The 19,512-nt window shown below is 41.9% G+C and overlaps 1 protein-coding gene across 3 annotated transcripts; it reads right to left on the bottom strand.

Annotated features, from left to right (window-relative positions):
- Positions 1-959: 959 nt before the first annotated feature.
- Positions 960-11,780, bottom strand: LOC146181384 (uncharacterized). Of its 3 annotated transcripts, XM_084576431.1 has the most exons (5): positions 10,821-10,912; positions 9,773-9,960; positions 8,127-8,258; positions 6,005-6,190; positions 960-1,412 (listed from the first exon to the last, which is right to left on the bottom strand). In XM_084576431.1, the coding sequence occupies exons 4-5, from the start codon at positions 6,087-6,089 to the stop codon at positions 1,135-1,137; spliced, it is 363 nt and encodes a 120-aa protein (XP_084432557.1). In that variant the 5' UTR covers positions 6,090-6,190; positions 8,127-8,258; positions 9,773-9,960; positions 10,821-10,912; the 3' UTR covers positions 960-1,134. The 3 variants fall into 3 exon arrangements, with proteins under 3 accessions (XP_084432557.1, XP_084432559.1, XP_084432558.1); XM_084576433.1 differs by lacking the exons at positions 8,127-8,258; positions 10,821-10,912 and adding an exon at positions 11,683-11,780; XM_084576432.1 differs by lacking the exon at positions 8,127-8,258.
- Positions 11,781-19,512: the final 7,732 nt, after the last annotated feature.

Raw genomic sequence — 19,512 nt, 5'->3', positions numbered from 1 at the left:
TTCACTTGTATGGATGCTCAGCTGTGTGGATGCAAAGGCATACATCAGTTTACCCTTTAAACTAAATCCCATACATCAGTAGCCACACTAGTATGGATGATTGCTGGTGTGTCCTCATGTCAATCTTCTGAACAAGGCTCTTAACAGTCAGATGAAGACAGTCCGACGAAGATGAAGACAGTGGCCCAGACGAAGACAAGTCCACTTGCCGAAATGTTGGCTCGACCTGCGAACTGAGGTGTAACCCCTTTACCCTTGCTCAGTGCTCCTTCATACCGTGCTCTTAACAGTGGCCACTTATGTGCGAGCTCACCCGTGTGGGCTGGAAGTCAGGTTTGTTTCAGCAAAACTCCAACCTGCTACCCCCATATTCATAATGGAAGGTATGAACGTCTGGCAGTGCAAATAAGCAGTCGGGTCAGTCTTTAGAGCAAAGCTCTTTCTGGTCACAAGTGTGGAAGCTCGCCTGTGTGGTCTCGAAGGTGTAGCATCATGGTGCCCTTTCGTGCAAATCCCTTCCCGCAGTAGTCGCACTGGTATGGCCGGTCACCGGTATGGGTTCGAAGGTGTGCATTTAAGTTGGTCCTCTGAGCAAAGTTTTTATCACACTGGTCACACTTGTGTGGCCGCTCACCTGTGTGGAAGAGAAGGTGTTTCTTCAGGTAGTTCTTTCTCGAAAAGCTCTTCCCGCAGTCTTCGCACTGGTGTGGACAGCCTTCGGTGTGGGTTTGTAGATGCGTTGTTAGCCTATTTTTCAGAGCAAAGCTTTTTCCACAGAGGTCGCATTTGTGTAGCAGCTCACCAGTGTGGGTGATAAGGTGTTTTGTCAAAGTGCTCTTCTCAGAGAAGCTTCTCCAGCAGTGGTCACAGTGGTGTGGGCGCTCGCCTGTATGGGTGGGAAGGTGTATTGTCAAGGTAACCTTCTGAGCAAATCTCTTTCCGCAATGGCCACACATGTGTGGAAGCTCATCATTGTGGGTCACAAGGTGTAGTACCAAGGCAGATTTCCTCAAAAAGCTCTTCTTTCAGTAGTCGCATTGGTGTGGACTGTTGCCGGTGTGGGCGTGAAGGTGTGCTGTGAGGCAGGTATTCCGTGAAAAGCTTTTTCCGCACAGGTCACACTGGTATGGACGCTCACCTGTGTGTGTGCGATGATGTGTCATCAAGGTGCTCTTGAATGCAAAACTCTTCCCAGTAATTGCACTGGTGGGAGGGATCACTGGTACGGGTGAAAACATCTGGCTCTAGGTGGCTTGTCTTTGCAAAGCCATCACTACAGTGGCTGGAGAGGTACAGCTCCTTATTCACATTTTCTCCTTGGTTTCCACTGGTGGTAGAGCGATACATATGAGTGGTTGCATTTTGCAAATTTTCCCCAGGTGGCACACCATGCTCCGGATTAGCTGTGACGCCTGCATCACAGAAGGTTGGGTATTTTCAATCACATGTCACAGTTCATTTGAAGAAAGATCTGAGAAGGCATTCATACAAAATTTTTAAGCTCCTTATTGCCAGCCCAAAGGGTCGACTGACCGGAAAAGAGACCTGTGCCTTTAAACAAAATTAACTGCATAAATTTTTGATGCAGTTAAATGATGTTTTAACTCTTAAAGAATGTTGGAGAGCTTTGACTTGGAACACTGCACTCCTGTCCTTTAAAAGTTCCAATGGTAATTACCTTGGCCATTGGAAGAAAAGGCACCGCTTGGGAAAAATGCTGCAAGACTAGTTTTTTCTACAAATGCAGCACAATGCTCAAAATTAAGTAGGAGCTAAGCTGCCACTATGAATTACAATAACAAAGAGGCTAGCACTAGAAGCTATTTTCAAAAGTTTATTAAACTAGCAAAGCACTCAGTTTTCCTGAGTTGGCTCGGGGTTGATATTACCATCTTGACTTGCACTGTTACATAATAAAACAAATATCAAATTTTAATGTAAAGATACAATAAAAGGAATCCAGGTTCAAACATATCTTTTTCGCACAACTTAGAATACTGCTTGCAGTTTTGAAAAAAAAATTGTAGAACAGAAGTCAGGCTTCAAAACACACAGACAAAAAAATAACTCTGCAATGTAATCAAAAGCATTAAAATAAGCATATATTTATTGTCAAGGCACAATGATCCTGATTAGACAATTTTTTTTAACAGGAAATCAAAAGAAAGTGCACTGACATCAGATGAAAAGGGCAGTCTATCAACTTATCAACTTTTATCAACTGAATTCTTTTTCAATAATCTGATGCTCTTTACCCTAATAAACAAATAGTCAAATATGCCACTCAGAAATACAGCAGAACAATTTAAAACCTAACTTTCCTATGTCAGTCTCATTTAGACGGTGTTTGTGAACCTTGATATCAGGTATGTGAAATGTGGTCACCACAATGGCTTCAATATGCTACATGTAGGTGGTTTTAAATATGCAAATGATAATTAAAGCTGTTAATAACTGCAAAATATACCACAGCTATTTTTGCCATCTGCAGCATCCTTGACAACGGCGCCACTCCTAGCACAACAGTGTTGGTGATGCAATTTCATTTTCAGAAATATTTCAAATGGCTTCAAGTCATATTATAAAAAAAGCACTTCATTTCAGTCAAAGAGCAGAAAGTATGCAGCTTAAGTTCATACACACAAACTGCGTGTACGTACTCATGAAATGAAGTAGTATTTCACCCCAGGCATTCACCACAATAGCTGTTTTGAAAGAATATAGCTCAGTGAGAGCATCTATTCAAACCTGACCATGCTGCTTATACACACAAATACACTGTGCATGATAACGAAATATACTCATAAAATGTAGCAGTACATTCACCCCAGGCATTCACCACATTAGCTGCAATGACAGAATATAGCATGGTGCTAGCATCAATCCAAACCTGACTTTTGTTGCCAATGTGAAATATAAATTTCTTGTCAAATCACAAGTTCTGCCCTCATTTTCCTTTACAAGGCAAGATCAGCCAGAATATACTGAAATTTTTATACTCAACTCAAAGAATTTTATCCAATTTTTTTTTTACCTTGATGCAGTTAGCACTACAAATTTTTTCAGTATACATCAGATATACTTCAATGGTTATTCTCAAATTTTCCCTTTTCTATTGCAAGAGTATTCTTTTATACTGTACAATTTTTTTCTGAATCTTGTGAAAACCTTGTACAGGACAGAGTGTAGCACAAGGCTGGTTTATTATTTATTGCATTCTTGCAGATACCCTACAAGACAAAATGATTTTTTCAGCAAAATGCATATTTTCATTTTTAAACGTTTGCAATGCAGTGTCCAGTGGGAGGCCAAGACTGATAAGACTTCAAGCAATAAATTTCAACTACAAGATTTAGAAAGCAACTAATACCTTGACCTGCATAACGGTACTAGAAGTGCAAGAGAACAAATGGAAAAGATAAAACAATCGAGAAAAAATTTCAACTTCAGCAGAGTCTAGTCAGAAAATCTAAACAAAGAAAAAGGCCAAATGAGCATTCCTGCAACACGAAAAGCCACCATGGTTCACAATACACTTTTATGCGATATTTTGTGGTGAATTTTAGAGACTAAATTTTGGGACAACATAAAAACAAGGCATACAAGCGGCTAAAATAATATTACGATAATCAAATCTTTTGTCCCCTTTTTACGATTAAGGCATTGTCCCAGCTTGGAACTTATCTCAAAATGTCTGACTACACACACATAAAAAATATTGTCATTTTTCAAAGCTCATCTTATAAGGAAATTGTATGCAAAAGAATAAGGAAAACAATGAGCAGCAAATAATGAGACAAGATAACTGCAGGGTTGCAAAGCCACAATGAAAACACAAGGAAAGACCTAAACTGCAGAGAGCACAGGAAAAAAGCAAGATGAAGTAGGAAGCCGAATAGGCACAGGTGCATAACAGGCACTTTTTCAACTGCATATTAATTTTTCTTTATTACTCAGCTGCACAGCCTAAAGAGATAAAGTGGAGCTTGCTCTGTGATCTGCCGGATCCTAAGTTTTCCACAGCACTCGCAGTGCACTCACACACTCAGCCATATATGGATAGCCATCGCTCAAGTTCCAGAGACAGTGAAAACCCAAGATAAGGCAGGGTTTGATATGCCCTTTTTCTATACCACCAACCACTGGATTCGCTTATTTCACATGTAATGAATGCCAATTAAGCATCCAGCCCACAAGTGCTATCAGCGGTGCTTTTTTAAAAAAAGGAATTTCCTGGTAGACTGCATTTCCTGGTAGACTGCAATAAAAACTGATGCTGGAGAGTTATGATTGCAGGGAATTCAGTGCAACACGAACACACACAAGAAAGGGATACCATGGGCACTTGTGTATGTTTGTGTTGCGCTGAATTCCCTGTAATTATGTGTGACAACCAACTAGCTCAGCAGTTAACTCTCTTAAAGTTTTGATGCCTGCAAAACGAAACAAGAGTAACAAAAGTGGGTAGGAAAAAAAAAAAAGATCTGCAAGACCACGAGCAGCAGAACTTTGATAAAGGAACAATCTCCCGATTTATAAAAAGGCACCACTAGCATCTACTCGAGTACAGCCATACAGCAACGAAGTTATACAGCTTCTAACAAGCACTTAGGATGAAAAAAAGAAATTGGTCTTGGTAACCCAGGACCACAGCTTCAGCAAGGCGGTGGTCCTGAGGGAGCGAGCAAATATATCAACACTTTCAAGAACAGCTGGAACAGCGTTGGCCCAATGTTTAGGGGAATTCTTCAAGGTGGAGTAGGCCGACCATATACAGGGTGTTTAGTTAACACATTTTAAAATTTCTAAAAGCAGAGGAATTCAATGTAAAACAAATACTTTCAGGAACAAAGTCTCACCCGTACAGGATATAATTTATTGCAAGAACTACATAACTAGCCAAACTTCACTGTTTACGTTTTTTAAAATGAACTTAACTGGATGGTTAGTGCCACTAGATGGTTTGAAGCCTTGGACAAGGCAATGCCATATCAGTTATTAAAATGAACAAAAATAATTTTCTAAGTGTGGCGATGTCAATACTATGCAAATAAACCCCCTTGCTCCCTTCGTGACTTTAATAGACCAGCCAACCTTTCTTTTTCATTCATTTAACATTCCCCTCATTTTTTTCATCACAACTACACCTTTACACCCCGAGGGAATAAACAATAGTATTAGAAAAGGATAAACTTTGTTACTTTCGAGCTCCCCCTACTCCAAAAAAAAAAAACAAACCCCAAAATGATCAGGGACAAGGCGATCTGAATAAGCAAGCACTCCGGGGGCCCCACACCTCTAACACAGCATGGGTGGAGATGGGAGGCGTAACCATAAAGCAATGCCAAAAATTATGAGGGACTTTAGCGACTAAAGTAGTGAAAGAGGCAAAAGCCTGAGTGCCGCATTCTGCTATGCAACTGATCATTAGGCAGTCATTAATTAGATGTCAATTAAATTATCAATCAAGAATTAGTAATTGATCATACTTTGATAATTGATATTTAGTCAGTAACTAGTCATTAATTATGTAATGATTATTTAAATGACTAATTACTCAGGCATTACATCAATTAGCCATTAATTTATATACTTAGTCATTAATCAGTAATTCATCATTGCACATTGATAATTGATTGTTAGATCATTAATTGGTTATTAATTGGACATTATTAGCGATTGCTTATTAGCCATCAATAATTTGTCATCAATTAGTCAACAATTAAATTAACTAACCATTAATTAGTAATTGATCATTTACTGGCATATGGCCATATAAGGCATGCATTCGCGCATACTGTGGTGGTACTCTGATTGGTCGAGACCTCCATGACGTCATCCCGTCTCGACCAATCAGAGCCGCCGCAAAAGCGGGCCACCTCTTGTCCACGACAGCATGAGCCATTAAAGGCTTTCGCCTTAATAAAGTTTATGAAGGTAACGACAGACGGGCAGCCTTCTTCCTTTTGAAACAAGCCTCGAGAAAGCACAGATATGTGAGCACCTTCATTTTTAGTTGACCAACGTGACGGCTGGGCAGCATTCTCTGCGCTTTTGGACTTCGGCGTCTGCGTGCACTGGGAAGCCATCTCTGCCACGCATTGTGATGACTTTGACGCCACCCTGAGGACATACACTGTGAACCAAGTGGCCTTGAGCACGTTGCACTGTGTGGCTGCATTTTCCCGTCCTGCACAGGAAAATTTCACATCACTAACAGGATGATATAAGAGAAGAAAAGGAATGCGAGCTCAGAACAGAAATGACTTTGCGTAAACCGTAGACTATGTTACAACAAATGCTAAACAGGGTCAACAACGTGAGCGAAATATGACCCAAGAACTAGGGGTTTATATAGATACCGTATGTTTTGCAACCAAGCTGCACCACTCACATTCGTTGCAAATGGGAGCTTCCAAAACAAAAAAGTAAAGCAAGAGTTGCGCAGGTATACAAGACACACCTGTTTACTCGGTAAGTGATGACAAAATGTGCTCAGTGTCCTCTAGTTAGAAACACCAACAAAAAGTTTGGATACACTGAAGCTCCGCCTTTAGGGGCCTGACACAAGAGATTAATGGCTCCTGTCTGTGGCTCCCTTGCAGACCCTTGTTTGCATATGTGTACTTTACTACTCACTTAATCACTAATCTCCCAATTTGTGCCTTTTGCTCGTTAACTGATGACAATATGTGCTCAGTGTCCTCTAGTTAGAGATAACAACGAAAAGTTTGGATACACTTAAGCTCCGCCTTTAAGGGCTTGATACAAGAGCTTAATGGCTCCTGTAAGCAGCTCCCTTGTGGACCCTCATTTGCATACGTGCACTTTGTTAATCCCCTAATCACTAATCTCTCAATTTATGCCTTTTGTTATCTCACAGAAGCCCATTCAATTTTCTATGGCTGTGCAGTGTGTGTCAGCGAAATTAAACCCTTTGTAACACCGACTGCTGCATGCTATGCATTCATTAGTAATATTTCCAAAGTGCATTATAAGCTTAAATTTATAAGTTTAAGTTTGCCTATTAGGACAGCTCTGACAACGGCAATGATTTGTATTTGTGGCTAGACATTCACAGCGTTAAGTTTCGACAGGTAAAAGCACTAACAGGTCTAGGACTCACAAAGCCGAGTGTTAATATGTAGCCGAGACTAGGCTTGTCCAGCACACACAAATGCACAGCAATTCATGAGTGAAATGCTGCAGTTTCACATGCAATGAGCAAGTTTCACATGCAAAAAGAGGAAAGGAAATGTCGAAAATGAATTGGCAAATGCCTGAGTTAGCTTGCTACAGTCACCCCCACTCGCAACTCGAAGTTGTTGCCCATGAAAGTAGAGTAAAAACCTCATTAAAATGCATGCCCTTAAACAGTAGTTTCATTTTGAGAGCCATAAAGTCAATTCTCGTCTTGGCATCCATTAATATTATGAATTTTGTGTGTGCACAAGACATACCAGCTTAGCACATATGTGCCGGTTAACACGAACTGGTTAAACTTTTTGTTGTACTTGCATGCCAAGAAAGCACTATGGTCGCGTCATTGTCAAAGATGGCCATGTAGGCAGACTATTGCATGCAACGATGGCAAGCCATACGGCTAGCGGCAAAGCTGTAGCCAAGCAGAGCCACTGCTGATGATGATATTCAGGAATACAATGCCTGTTAAAGTCACTGGAACCCTAAAAGTACTACAGCTGTTTTTTTCACCACCATGCTGTTGATTGGCCAGTTTCGAAGACATGGTCGGGAGCGGGCATAGATGGTCCTCTTGTTCGAGTAGCTGACCAAGTGCCACGCTACCGCAGCACTTAGTTTATTCAGTGTCACTCAATGAGCTTAAAACATGCATAACATGGTACTATAACAAGGTTGCAACGGAAGCCAAACTGTTGCACTTCCAGGCGCAGCAACAGAACAAAATCTGGCAAAGTGCTGATTGTGAGCAAACAGAGGCCTGTGTGGGTGCATCACATTCGACTTGACGAGCTTGTCCCACAAAAGGGTATTTCAACGCAAGATGGCACCGAGTAGTGAGAAGCTCCCCAAAACTATTGCTGTCCGAAGTCAGGAAAAGGACTGGATAGATGAAGCATATTAGTGCTTGACTGGATCAAGTCTACCTGCTGTCCACGGCTTGAACCATTGCCGGGGTTCCCATTCATCAGTGCCTGTGTTGAATGACTTCCGCTGCCAGCTAGCGAACTCGGTGAAGCAACAGCTGGGCGACTTTCACACCACACTCGTCACCATTCCTGGAGGAATGACAGATCAGTTGTAACTGCTAAACATTTGTATCAACATGCCCTTAAGAGATGCCATCAAGTGCTGCCACCTCAAATATAGATGAAGTCAGATGATGACTGAACTGGGCCTCTTCAACAATCCTTTGTGGGTGGATCATGGATGCTCGGGCCAGCATCCCTGAGAAGCCTGCCAGTTGCTCTATGACATGAAGGCACTTGACGAGACTGAAGATGAGTTTTTGTGGGGAGAAATGTTGCGCATGAGATATTCGAGTTTTTATGGTAGCTGGAGTGAAGTGAATGCCATATCAGGGTGAGATGGCCTTGGTGCGTGGGTGTGTGGGTCACTGCTGGTGGTGGCAGGTTTTAGTGAATGCTGTGTGTGCACCGAAATAAGTCCCTCATTCACCCACCCTTGTGCACTTTTGTCATAACTTTAGTGATATGGAAGCCTCTACAGTTAGGATCTAGATGTTACAAACCTCAATATAGTCAGTCACTGAACATTTATAACCTTTTTTGACGCCCAAATGTTACCACCCCTGAAAAGTGTGTTTGCAAACACCTTGATATAGCAAATTTTCCAAGCCAGCTATCCATTAAATCTCATCGTTTTACTTGACACTTGGATAAATCCGACCAAAGCTGCAGGATAACACAACACAAACCGCCAAGTGAGAAACATCTACGATTTCTAAAAACAAACAAAAGGCAATAGTGGAACGTGCTCTAACATGACCAGTGCGTCTCCACAGCAAATGCAAAAATCTCTGCCGCTTTACCAATACAGTGTTAAAAAGAAGGGCACTAGGACAGCTCATGTTCAAAAGAAGCACAAAACGACAGAAAGTAGCAAAGAAGGCAAACAGTGTGCACCCCTAGCTATTCCTCTGCTTGGTTGATTACACAATTCAGACACCAACAAAAGACATGCACCTGGAACGCAGATGAAAGAGAGTGCCAGCAATGCAAAGTAGAGTTAAAGGGGCCATAAGCTATTTGTTGAAACTAGGCAATGCACATGAGCGATATGTGTCCCGCCAGTACTCGGTTGAGAGCTGTCGCAAGCAGCACTTTTTAAAAATTATTTGTAAATTATAGGCTTCACACCACCTCTATGGATTACTTATAAAGGGGGCATACTGAAGGAGACGTGCACTTTAGACTCCTCAACTCTTTTCAACCCATGCATTGCAGTGTCGAGCTTTTGTCGTGTAATTCATGACAGACAGAGGAGACAGCTATCGCATTCACATTATGAATATAATCACAAAATGACATTCCATGCTTCGAGCAGCGGGTGTTTTACTAAATATGTTTTCTAGGCCATTTCATCTATATCTTCATTCTAGGTCCGATTCTAGGCAGCACTTTAGATTTTCCACAATAAAACTGAATGAACCAAACATGTAAAGAAAGAAATTTTAGACTTTTCTTGATTTTGTTACATCCAGGTTTAAAGTGAATGTCACATTACCATTTTATGTGTGCAACGAAACGAGCAAGCACGGATGTTTGCCCACCTTGTTATTGAGTCAGATGCCGCATCATCTGGACAGCAGCCTCGGGCCTCTTGGAGACCGCAGTCTGCGTGCATTGGGACATCACCTCCGTGGTGCTCTGTGATGGCTTTGACATCAGCTTGAGCGCACACGATGAAGACTTGGTGGCCACAAACACGTTTCACTGAGTGGCTGCATCAACCTCCCCTCTTGCATAGAAAAAAAAAAAATCACATTGTTACGAGACACACACAAAAAAAAGGGCTACAAGGTTGACCACGTGGTCAACCAGAAGGTATTGGCTTTCTACCCTGCCCTGGAGGGAAGGATAAGAAGGAACAAAAGCTCAGAACACAAGGGAAGTAAGGTCTTCACATACATTACAACAAATGCTAAAGGACGCCAACACCATGAGCGAAATATGGCTTACACAAGTAGAAGTTTGTGTATTGTAGATTCTGATCACAAGTTGCACCCTTTGCATCCCCTGCAAGTGACAGCCTTATAAGAAAAAAATGTAGAAAAAAGGCAGTAGTGGATAGCTAAGCTATACCTCTTTAACTATAGTAAGCGCTACGTGCGAGGTATCACTACAATGAAAATACATCCTCACTACTAATCCTCAAGGTACAACCAGCGTTCTTTCTATAAAGAATTAAACAATGATAATCTTTACACCAGCTTTTATATTGCATTTTCAGTTACAGGCCTGTCAATACCAAGAATCGTTAGAGTAATTAGGCGTAGAAAATTAGTGAAACAGCAACAGAAAATCTGAGACAAACATCACCTAACGAACCTGCCTTTACGAGGTCAGAGAGAGAGAGAAAAGATATCAGAAAATGAAGTGCTTGACATGAAGTTAGTCACAAGAATAATCAACAAGCAGCAGCGATTTCTTTGGTTTAGGTGTCAGTTACGGGGTTCCACACCCCCCCAAGACGACTGAGGTATGCTATAGTGTAGGGTTCCGGATAATTTTGACCATTTGGGAATCGCACATTAACAACCAGCGCCTTCCACATGAAACTGCAGACAGACACTATATGAGACACATTAGCATACTTACTGAAATGACTGTGCCCTGATATTTTCCGCCTCTTGTTCAAGCACTAGAATACCTGGATTACATCTCCTGAATGCATCTTAAAAGCAATCGTTTCCATCACGAATCGTTCCGCTCTTGATGGCATATATAAATTATTCATATTTACTGTCCTCTTTATTCCATTTCCTCTCATCAACTTTTTCAGCTACCGATATATGCAGGGGCTCAAATATTCCAGCCTCGAATTCGATGTCCCGGCTTCCCGCATCTTAAAAGGTGCTGGGGAACTCTGCACAAATAAACCGACGCACCCCCCCCCCCCCCCCCCCCCCTTCCTCCCCAAAAAATCCTACCAGCGACTAACTATGTAGCGATCAATTGCGCCGTGAACAGTTCCGGTGTGATTGGTCCCAAATTTTGAGCAGGCAAAAGGAAAGAGCCAGCTAGTAAGCAGTGGAATACAGAAATCCGATATAGATGGCATGATTGCAGTTTAATTTGCTCTAAAATCTCGTGATCACTCTCTACAAACCATACCGTCAGTAAGATGCAAATTTCCGATTACATTCTGCGTTTTATATATAAAGCCTATTTAATTTCAATCAGCTGCGCCAACCTTGATCGCGGATGCCCACTTCGAATGGCAAAGCCTTCCATAATGTATTTACAATTTAACGGCCTCAAATTGATCTGCACCTATGGCGACATTTACAGAGCTATTCTGTGACTTAATAAAAGAGGAGAACGGCTGGAATTCGCCGAGAGGCTCGCGCAGAGACAAAACACAATTATGTATGACGCGGCTTTGCATGCACTGACCCCACCGAAGCCAGACCTGCAATATAAGCTCAAAAGAATTAATTTGAAAGTACGATAAACGCACCTTCGCAACTCGAGAAAGTTGTCGCTCCTTGCCATCCATTCCGCTGGAAAACCAACAGAATGGAGAGAGCTGACATACCGCCGTGGGCCAGCCCTCGCTGCCCTCACGTGGCTTTACGTCACCGCTACGCCATGCGTGAGCGCGGATGCGGCACATGCTGCCGTCTGCTTCCCCGCGGCGCGCCGCATGGGCGTAAGAAACGCGCGTTTTATGTGAAAACAAGAGGTGACACTGAGAATATTCAGAAAAGTTGAAGCAAGTCATAATCATATTCATAATCATCATCCTCAGCCTGACTATACCCCCTGCAGGGCGAAGGCCTCTCCCATATTCCTCCAATTAACCCGGTCCTGTGCGAGCTGCATCCACTTGACCTTTGCGAACTTCTTAACCTCATCCACCCACCTAATTTTCTGCCGCCTCCTGCTACAATTTACTTCCCTTGGAATCCAGTTTTTTGCTCTAAGCGACCATCGGTTGTCCTTTCTTCGCGCTGCATGTCCTGCCCATGCCCATTTCTTCTTGATTTCCATTAGAATGTCAGTGACGAGTTATTTCTCTGAAGCAAGTATAGTGACGTTTTCAGGCAACAGCCAAGTAGCGGATGTGTGGCCGTGCACATAATCCAAACATTTTCATGGCGACCATGTCTAACTAAGGTCTAACATGTCAGTCGTAGGAGAAATAGTGAACCAAATAAACACTAAGAAACAGAAGAGACCACCGCGCGGCGCGCGCACACGACTGATCAACTTTCAGCGAGCTTACGTCTCCCACATATAAGGCACTCATTTTAGAGCCAGAGACCTTCACAAGTCGAGAGAAACAATTTCAATCATTTTTAAGCTTGTGACAGCAAAAATGAAAAACAAAAGAGGAAATGATCATATTTTTATTCAAAAAGTCCGCTCCGCCGCCTTTGTGCAAACATTATGTAAATATATTCGCTAAAAAAAATGCATGCTGATTCTCGAGAAAGCGCCTTTACGAGGTCCATTCATACGCTTGTTTAACGTTCACAGAAAACAGCAGGATTAAATAGCCTATGCACATTACCAGTGCAATATATCCCCCTCGCCAACTTAAAGCTATAAATTTGAGTCTGTGTGTTACGCGCGATGCTCAGAGCACTTAGGCAACCTCGTGGGCAGCCAACCATGGCCCTACTTTTGTCCATGCTTGGCTGCCAAACATTGGGTACATGCCGACGAATTCCTATACCTTTGGCCGATTATTCTTTGAAAAACTATTAACCAGCGTAATCGGCAGCCAGCAATAGCCCACCCTTGGGCCTGCACTGCATGGCTAGCCGAAAATACTGTCGAGCTCTCTGTCCAGTCGTTTACCGACTGTTGGCCAATATCAGTTGGGTATGTCCACTCATCGGGACACGGCGCGCCGTAAAGCCTAATTTACTCGGAACTTTCAGAGCGGGGACGCCGGAACAGGAGGGGGTAGGCGGGTGAAGAGGCTCCCAAAGTATTCTTATGTGGATTTCCATCCATGATTCCCATAATTTCCATAATTTCCTGCCTTATTTACGTCTCTGGCTGGAACCTAATTCAGAGCCCCGCATTTCCTTAAGGTTGGCTAGCTACTACCGACATCGTAGCAGGCAAATTTACGGTGATGACACCCACAAAACTCGAAAGCAGCTAGGTAAGGATTATATAGGGCTGCATGTCATGAACCAATACCACCACTTCAGCGATAACGGCTTTTAATTCGCTATCACCGCAGACGATGTAAATACTCGAATTTTTCTGGTCGAATCAAGCAATTGCATCCAGAAAGAAAAAAATGTGGCATAAGACAATTCAACCCGAGCTCGAACAGAATATTAACTGATAAGCATTCAGGGGGGATGCAGCAACTGATTAAGACGTATACGCGCTGTATCCGCAACAATGGTTGCTGCAGCTGGTGATCATTGGAGATAAATCTCTGTTAATCCTGCGTTACAAAAAGAAAGTGATAAAGCGGCGTCCCGGCAACATTTAGCGTGAGCAAACAAATGGCAACTAGCCAATTTCGTTCGGCACTTTGGCATAATAATGTTCTATTTTGAAAAAAAAAAAAAAAAATTCTCTCATTCAGTATATTTCAAGAGCGAAATTCTGGGAAAAGACAATATTCAGATATTTGCACGATATTTTTCTGCTTTCTCTAAACTAAAGCAAGTTCAGTTTGCGGGCGCGGGTGACAACCTGTGCACTCGGGACAACTACACTATTAGTTTTCGACTTTGGAAAACACGAAACCGAAAGTGGTAGCATATGGAACTGACATCCGCGCAGTCAAGTGACCAGGGGACTCGATCGAGGTGAGGGCGAAAATCCGAAAACACTTTTGAAAACTCGAAATCGTAATGCCGACGCTGCACGGATAGCGGAGCTTTATGAAGCAGAGCGGGTTCCGGAACGTTCCCAGAAAAAACGAGCCGGTAGTAAACGTCCCCGGAAAAAAAGGTCCCCATTTGCTAAATAGGAAAAAAATGGCCCCAAACGGGTGTCATCAAACACACTGTAGCATCCAGCTTCGCCTTGCCTGATGCCTGGATTATCAGTGATGAATTGATGTTACAATCACCGGCTTGTACTGATTTTATACTTTACATCTTCTTTGACTTCAGCTTGAAACTAGCTTGTATTTTGTTTCACTGTTCTTTATTTTTATTTCCAAGTGCTAGAATTAAGGTGCAGATTGCGTTTCCCCCTGGCCTATTGCAATATTGCGTGGTACAGCGCTTCACCCGTCGTATTTAAAGCGGCCAAACGGCAAAAAAGCATTGATGGTATATATATATATATATATATATATATATATATATATATATATATATATATATATATATATATATATATATATATATATATATATATATATATATATATATATATATATATATATATTCCCTCAGCACCGACATTTATCCAGTCGACATCATGTTGGCGTGCGTTTTGCGACACGCCGACGGAGAGCACTGTACCGACGGTCACGAACTACGCCACACACATAAGATTAAACGAGCCCTCGATTCGCCACGTACGTAGACGGCTCGTGCGCTGGCCTCTTCCCTTGCTCTTTGTCTTCTCTTTGTCTGGAGTGCCGCACCGTGACGTAACGTAGCCTCTCTCGTTGCCGCATCCTTTCTGGCTCAGGGCGTTCATCGACCCGGGCTGACTGCCGGCCAGCTGCGGCGCCAGCTTAATGGAGGAACACTACAACGGGCGCTGATGCGAATAGGATTGACATCTCTTTTTTTCTTACATGAGTGTGTGTATACGCGGTAAAAACTCAACAACTTAAAGCGTGCCCTAAGAACATCGTCAATCGTTAGCGATATGCACCCATTAGATTTTTTTTTTCGTCCTAAAAATACGAAAATACTTTTCATAGAACATATATGTAAAGTTCATTTACGAACTTTACCTACACCAGACCGCCATACTGATGATATAGCAATTAAAACAGGTGCACACAAACATATCAAAATATATAAACTATTGCTTTTTTAAGTCCATTTAAATGCCCGCTGCGAGAAATCCTTATCAGGTCAGGGTCGTGATCGAAGGTTCAAGGGAGTTTGAGCGCTGAGAGAGGTCACCGTGCCCGAGCCTATATAATAACCAGGGAAGACGCAATCAAAGGCTGGGTGAGAAGAAAAAAATTACTGGGCCGCCGAATCAATAACTATATATTTCTTTTTCAAGTGAAACTCCGCTTCCAAGAGATATTTATTGAGTCCCCGTTTCGATCAGAAGCTTGCCTTAATCAGGACTTAAATTGCAGACAATTCGCACGTGTTCTAACCGAACTGCCATTGTGTGTGTGTGTGTGTGTGTGTGTGTGTGTGTGTGTGTGTGTGTGTGTGTGTAAAGGAAGGATGGCAGGCTGGAACTTTAACTTTAGATGAGAACAGCAGTGTATTCAAGCGAAAAAGTAAAATAAAAATCACCGTACCGTGGTTTAACGTTTACCGTAGAATACACGTTATACCAACAACTCGTGCGAAAGTAAGGTCAACTCGGTGCATTTATGTTGGTCAATTTTCGAGTGACTAGGGCCGCCAAATTTTGGGGGTGGCCTGTGGCAAATTTTGGTGCGACCATCAAAATGGGCGCGATAAATTGTACTTGGATATTAATTTTTTCGCAGTTTGTGGCCGAGGCCAATTTTTAGGTTACCAGGGCCAAATTTTGAAATGACATCAGCCAAAGTGCGACCATCAATGCGGAACGCCATGAATCGGGTGGGCGCTAGGATGTTCCAATGCGCTCCATTTCCGGCACAAAATGCTCTGTCCGGATGCGCGAGTGCACGTGACCGGGACGACATCCGCTGTTTTCGGTTGTGTCTTCTGCTTCTCGCGCAAGCCACACATTTGTTGAGGCTGAACTGTGCCAATAAGTCAGCTCGCGATACATTTAATTAAGTCAAGGCCACATTGTATTTTAATTCCACTATTTTTAATTTTTTGCTTAAGCCGGTTTCTGGGGAACGGAAGACACAGTTTCTGGCTTCACTCAAGGTCATTCAGACCAAATTGTGAGGCGAAGTCCGAAGTTTCCCCTCAGTAGTAAGCAATTAATTACGCTCTAAGATAACTTGTTCTAGCTCCTGCATTGTCAGAAAGCTAGACCTCATATATGTGGACCACTGAGTTTTTTTTTAATGAGCTTGATCATTTATGTGTATATGACACAGTTATATATATTTCTATTTTTATAGCATCTGTAAAATATGCTTCATTTTGCATGTCATATTTTGCAGCACACACATTCCCAGCACTTTGAACAACTATGACTAATTTTGCTTTAACTGCGTATGATGCAAATCTATTTAAAACCTGTGATTATTCTTTGAAATAAATCTGATCAAACATACACACAGACATGTGATAATGAGGTCACATTTCTGTTTTGACTACTGACATAAATCTTTTCATCAGAACAAATTGAGCCATGTATGTGCATTATGCGGCCTCCACTAAGGTGCATCAGCTAGATAGAAACTAAGGTGGCAGTTGAAGCTGAATTACACAATGATCATGTCACAAAAACTGGTCTGAGCCAGTCAATTAGCCCTCACACATATATAATGGTCAACATGCTTGGCTGTCGGAGTCAACCATTATAAGCGAGGCTAATTGATTGGTTTTTGACAGGTTTGGATTGTGGAATTGTTGCATAATATGGCCCCGGTGCAGGTGAGTCCTCAAGTAATTGTGATATTGAGTTGCAATTATTTTGCTGTCATCGGCTTAAAAGATACCAAACATATGTGATCTGTACTATATGCAAGAGTGTATACATATGTGTCAGTTTGCCTATATAGCCAAAAAACAATTCCGTCTTTTAGCCAGACAGACTTCACATAATACTGCTATGCTCTTGTGAGAACCTTTTGCACAAAGGCATCAGAATCAGTTGTATTTCTATGCGCTATATATTAATGCTTTCATAACATGTTTATTTTAACTATATAGTATATAATAGACTTATAATCAGCTGTGTGACATTAATGAAAGCTTGATTATAACTGCATGCACACATGCAAATTACAATCTCCAAGAGCCACTACTTCTTGCACACAGTTCTAGCACATATTGATCTTTCCCATGAAGGCTGGCAGTGTTAATATCCTTTAAAGAAATAGTTCCTACATGCAAAGCAGCCAACCCTAGCATTCCATGCAAATGCATGGTTTCAGTGTATTCATAAGGAATGATGCACACTGTAATCGAAAACACAAAATTATGCATTTGTTTGCACAGCAAATAAATTTACAAAATGCATTATGCTCATGTCTGAACTACCTCACAAACATGCACAAAGGCTCCTCCATCAACTCAGGAGCCATGTTCATTAATTAAGATGCTATATAGATGATCTAGAGAAGAGAAGCTAGAAAAGTCAAGAGCAAATAGACGTTACTGAACTCAGTTGTCAGTTACAATAAAAGCTTAATAAGCCCCTAATATTCTTAAATGGCTTGTACTTGCATAATGAATCATTCCGACATGTTCTGAATGACATGAATTAAACTTATTTCATCTATAACAAAGCATAAGGTCATGGCTTCAAGATGTAAACAGCATTAAAAACTAGTAAATGCAGTTCCTCATCTATGATTAAAAGGAGTTGTAGCCCATATGCATGCAACACATGGGTTTCAAATTAAGAGTGCTCTGTAATATTTCTGAGTAATTTCGCACTCCATCAGCAATTGATGAAGTGCGAATGAAACAATATTTTCTTGTATAGTACAGGCACACATACTCTGCCCTGTCTTCGTAAAAACAATCAGATGGTTACATGCTATATTGGTGAACTTTACTGCCTAGGATGGTGGTGGTGGTGGTGAAAAGCACTTAGTTGGCAGTATTTACAGAGAGGTACTCAAGAAGAGGCCTCTAGTGTGTCTCGCCCCTTACAATACTAGATGGAGTCCATAATACCGGGATCCCGTTTGTCTTGACCGCTGCACAGGTCTGCCAAAGCAGGGCCTGTTGGGCCGATGGTCTTTGGCAGCTGATCAGAGCCACCTGCAAGTCCTCTGGTATAGTGCCTACCTCCGGGGTAGGGGAAGGAATGATGGGGGGAGAGAAGGGCTTTGCCTGCATGCCCAAAACATGTGGAAGCTTTTGGCCACCTCCCACAGAATGAGCAGTGGCCATCTAAAGAAGGGTTAAACTGCTTGAGAACTGCTGGGCACAGCAGGGTATTTGTTAAGAGCCTATGGAGAGGTTATTTGCCAGCTTTACCCAGCCCCTTCATATGAACTGGGTAAAACCATTGTTTATCAGGATAGTGCTTAGTAATATCTTTAAAAGACAGAAGAGGGCTATGATATGGGCCAAGCTCCTCTGAAATGATGTCTGTTGCCCAGTAAGTGAGTGCATGGGCTGCCTTATTTACTAATTAAATATGCAAAAGGAAAATCTCACAGGAGAAATGAGAGTTCAAGTCGATGGCTGTGTAGCTAAATGCTCCAACTCTACAAACAGCTATGGCCGCTAGGAATACATACTGTCTCATGGTACATATATGTTGTGCCTTCGAAGAACTTTTGTAGTGTAACAGCACTTATAAATGGGATGTCTTGTACTATTTTCAGTCACACAACTAAACCTTGATGCCATGATAACTAACAAGAAGCTATGTAGTGAATGCTAAGGATGAAAGATATACAGAGCAAAAGAAGCAAACTTGAAAGCTATTCACACAATGACTATTTAGAGAGCATGGCAATAGCCATGCACTAAACAGCTATAAATGCATAAATTGTTTAAACAAATTACACATTTACCAACAGAATGACTTTCCTATATAATTGCTACACAAGAATGAAATCATATTGTAATAAATTATAACAGCCTGCCTAACAGCATGGATTGATCCAGGTTGACAATCCATCATCATCAAAACTTTGTTGATTAACACTCAATTAATGTGAAAGGTTCATGCGGAGGAAAAAATGAAGCCTCAGCTATCCACTAAGAGGAATTGAAATGCAGGACACTGAAGGAACACTTTCTGAGCTTCTGAGCAGGATTTCAATCTCGTAATGGTCTCCTCACTGTTCATCAAATCGGTAACATATAGACCTTGCACAACTGGTGTGAAAAGCTATTTGCTCTTTCATCCCAGAAAACTGCATGACATATAGCAGCCACAAAACTTTAAACTGACTATTGCTTCCAACCAAGCCTATTGCTTTCACTGCATCTAAAGCTTGGTCAAAGACAAACAATACACCATTAAATGCCAGCAGGAAGCCTTAATTGTGCTTTATGGCTCATTGCCGCAATTAAGAGTCCAATGAAAG

The sequence above is a fragment of the Amblyomma maculatum genome, chromosome 8, assembly GCF_055883805.1.
Source record: "Amblyomma maculatum isolate TAMU_Amacu chromosome 8, ASM5588380v1, whole genome shotgun sequence".
Classification (NCBI taxonomy): domain Eukaryota; kingdom Metazoa; phylum Arthropoda; class Arachnida; order Ixodida; family Ixodidae; genus Amblyomma; species Amblyomma maculatum.
This window is presented reverse-complemented; position numbering and strand designations above follow the sequence as displayed.

What these genes read in the sequence shown, in the direction of transcription:
- LOC146181384 (XM_084576431.1), bottom strand. Translation starts at nt 6,089, where the DNA reads ATGGCTTCCCAGTGCACGCAGACGCCGAAGTCCAAAAGCGCAGAGAAT. An exon ending in TTGGTCAACTAAAAATGAAG is followed by an intron (nt 1,413 to 6,004) that starts GTGCTCACATAT and finishes TCTGTGATGCAG; the next exon opens with GCGTCACAGCTAATCCGGAG.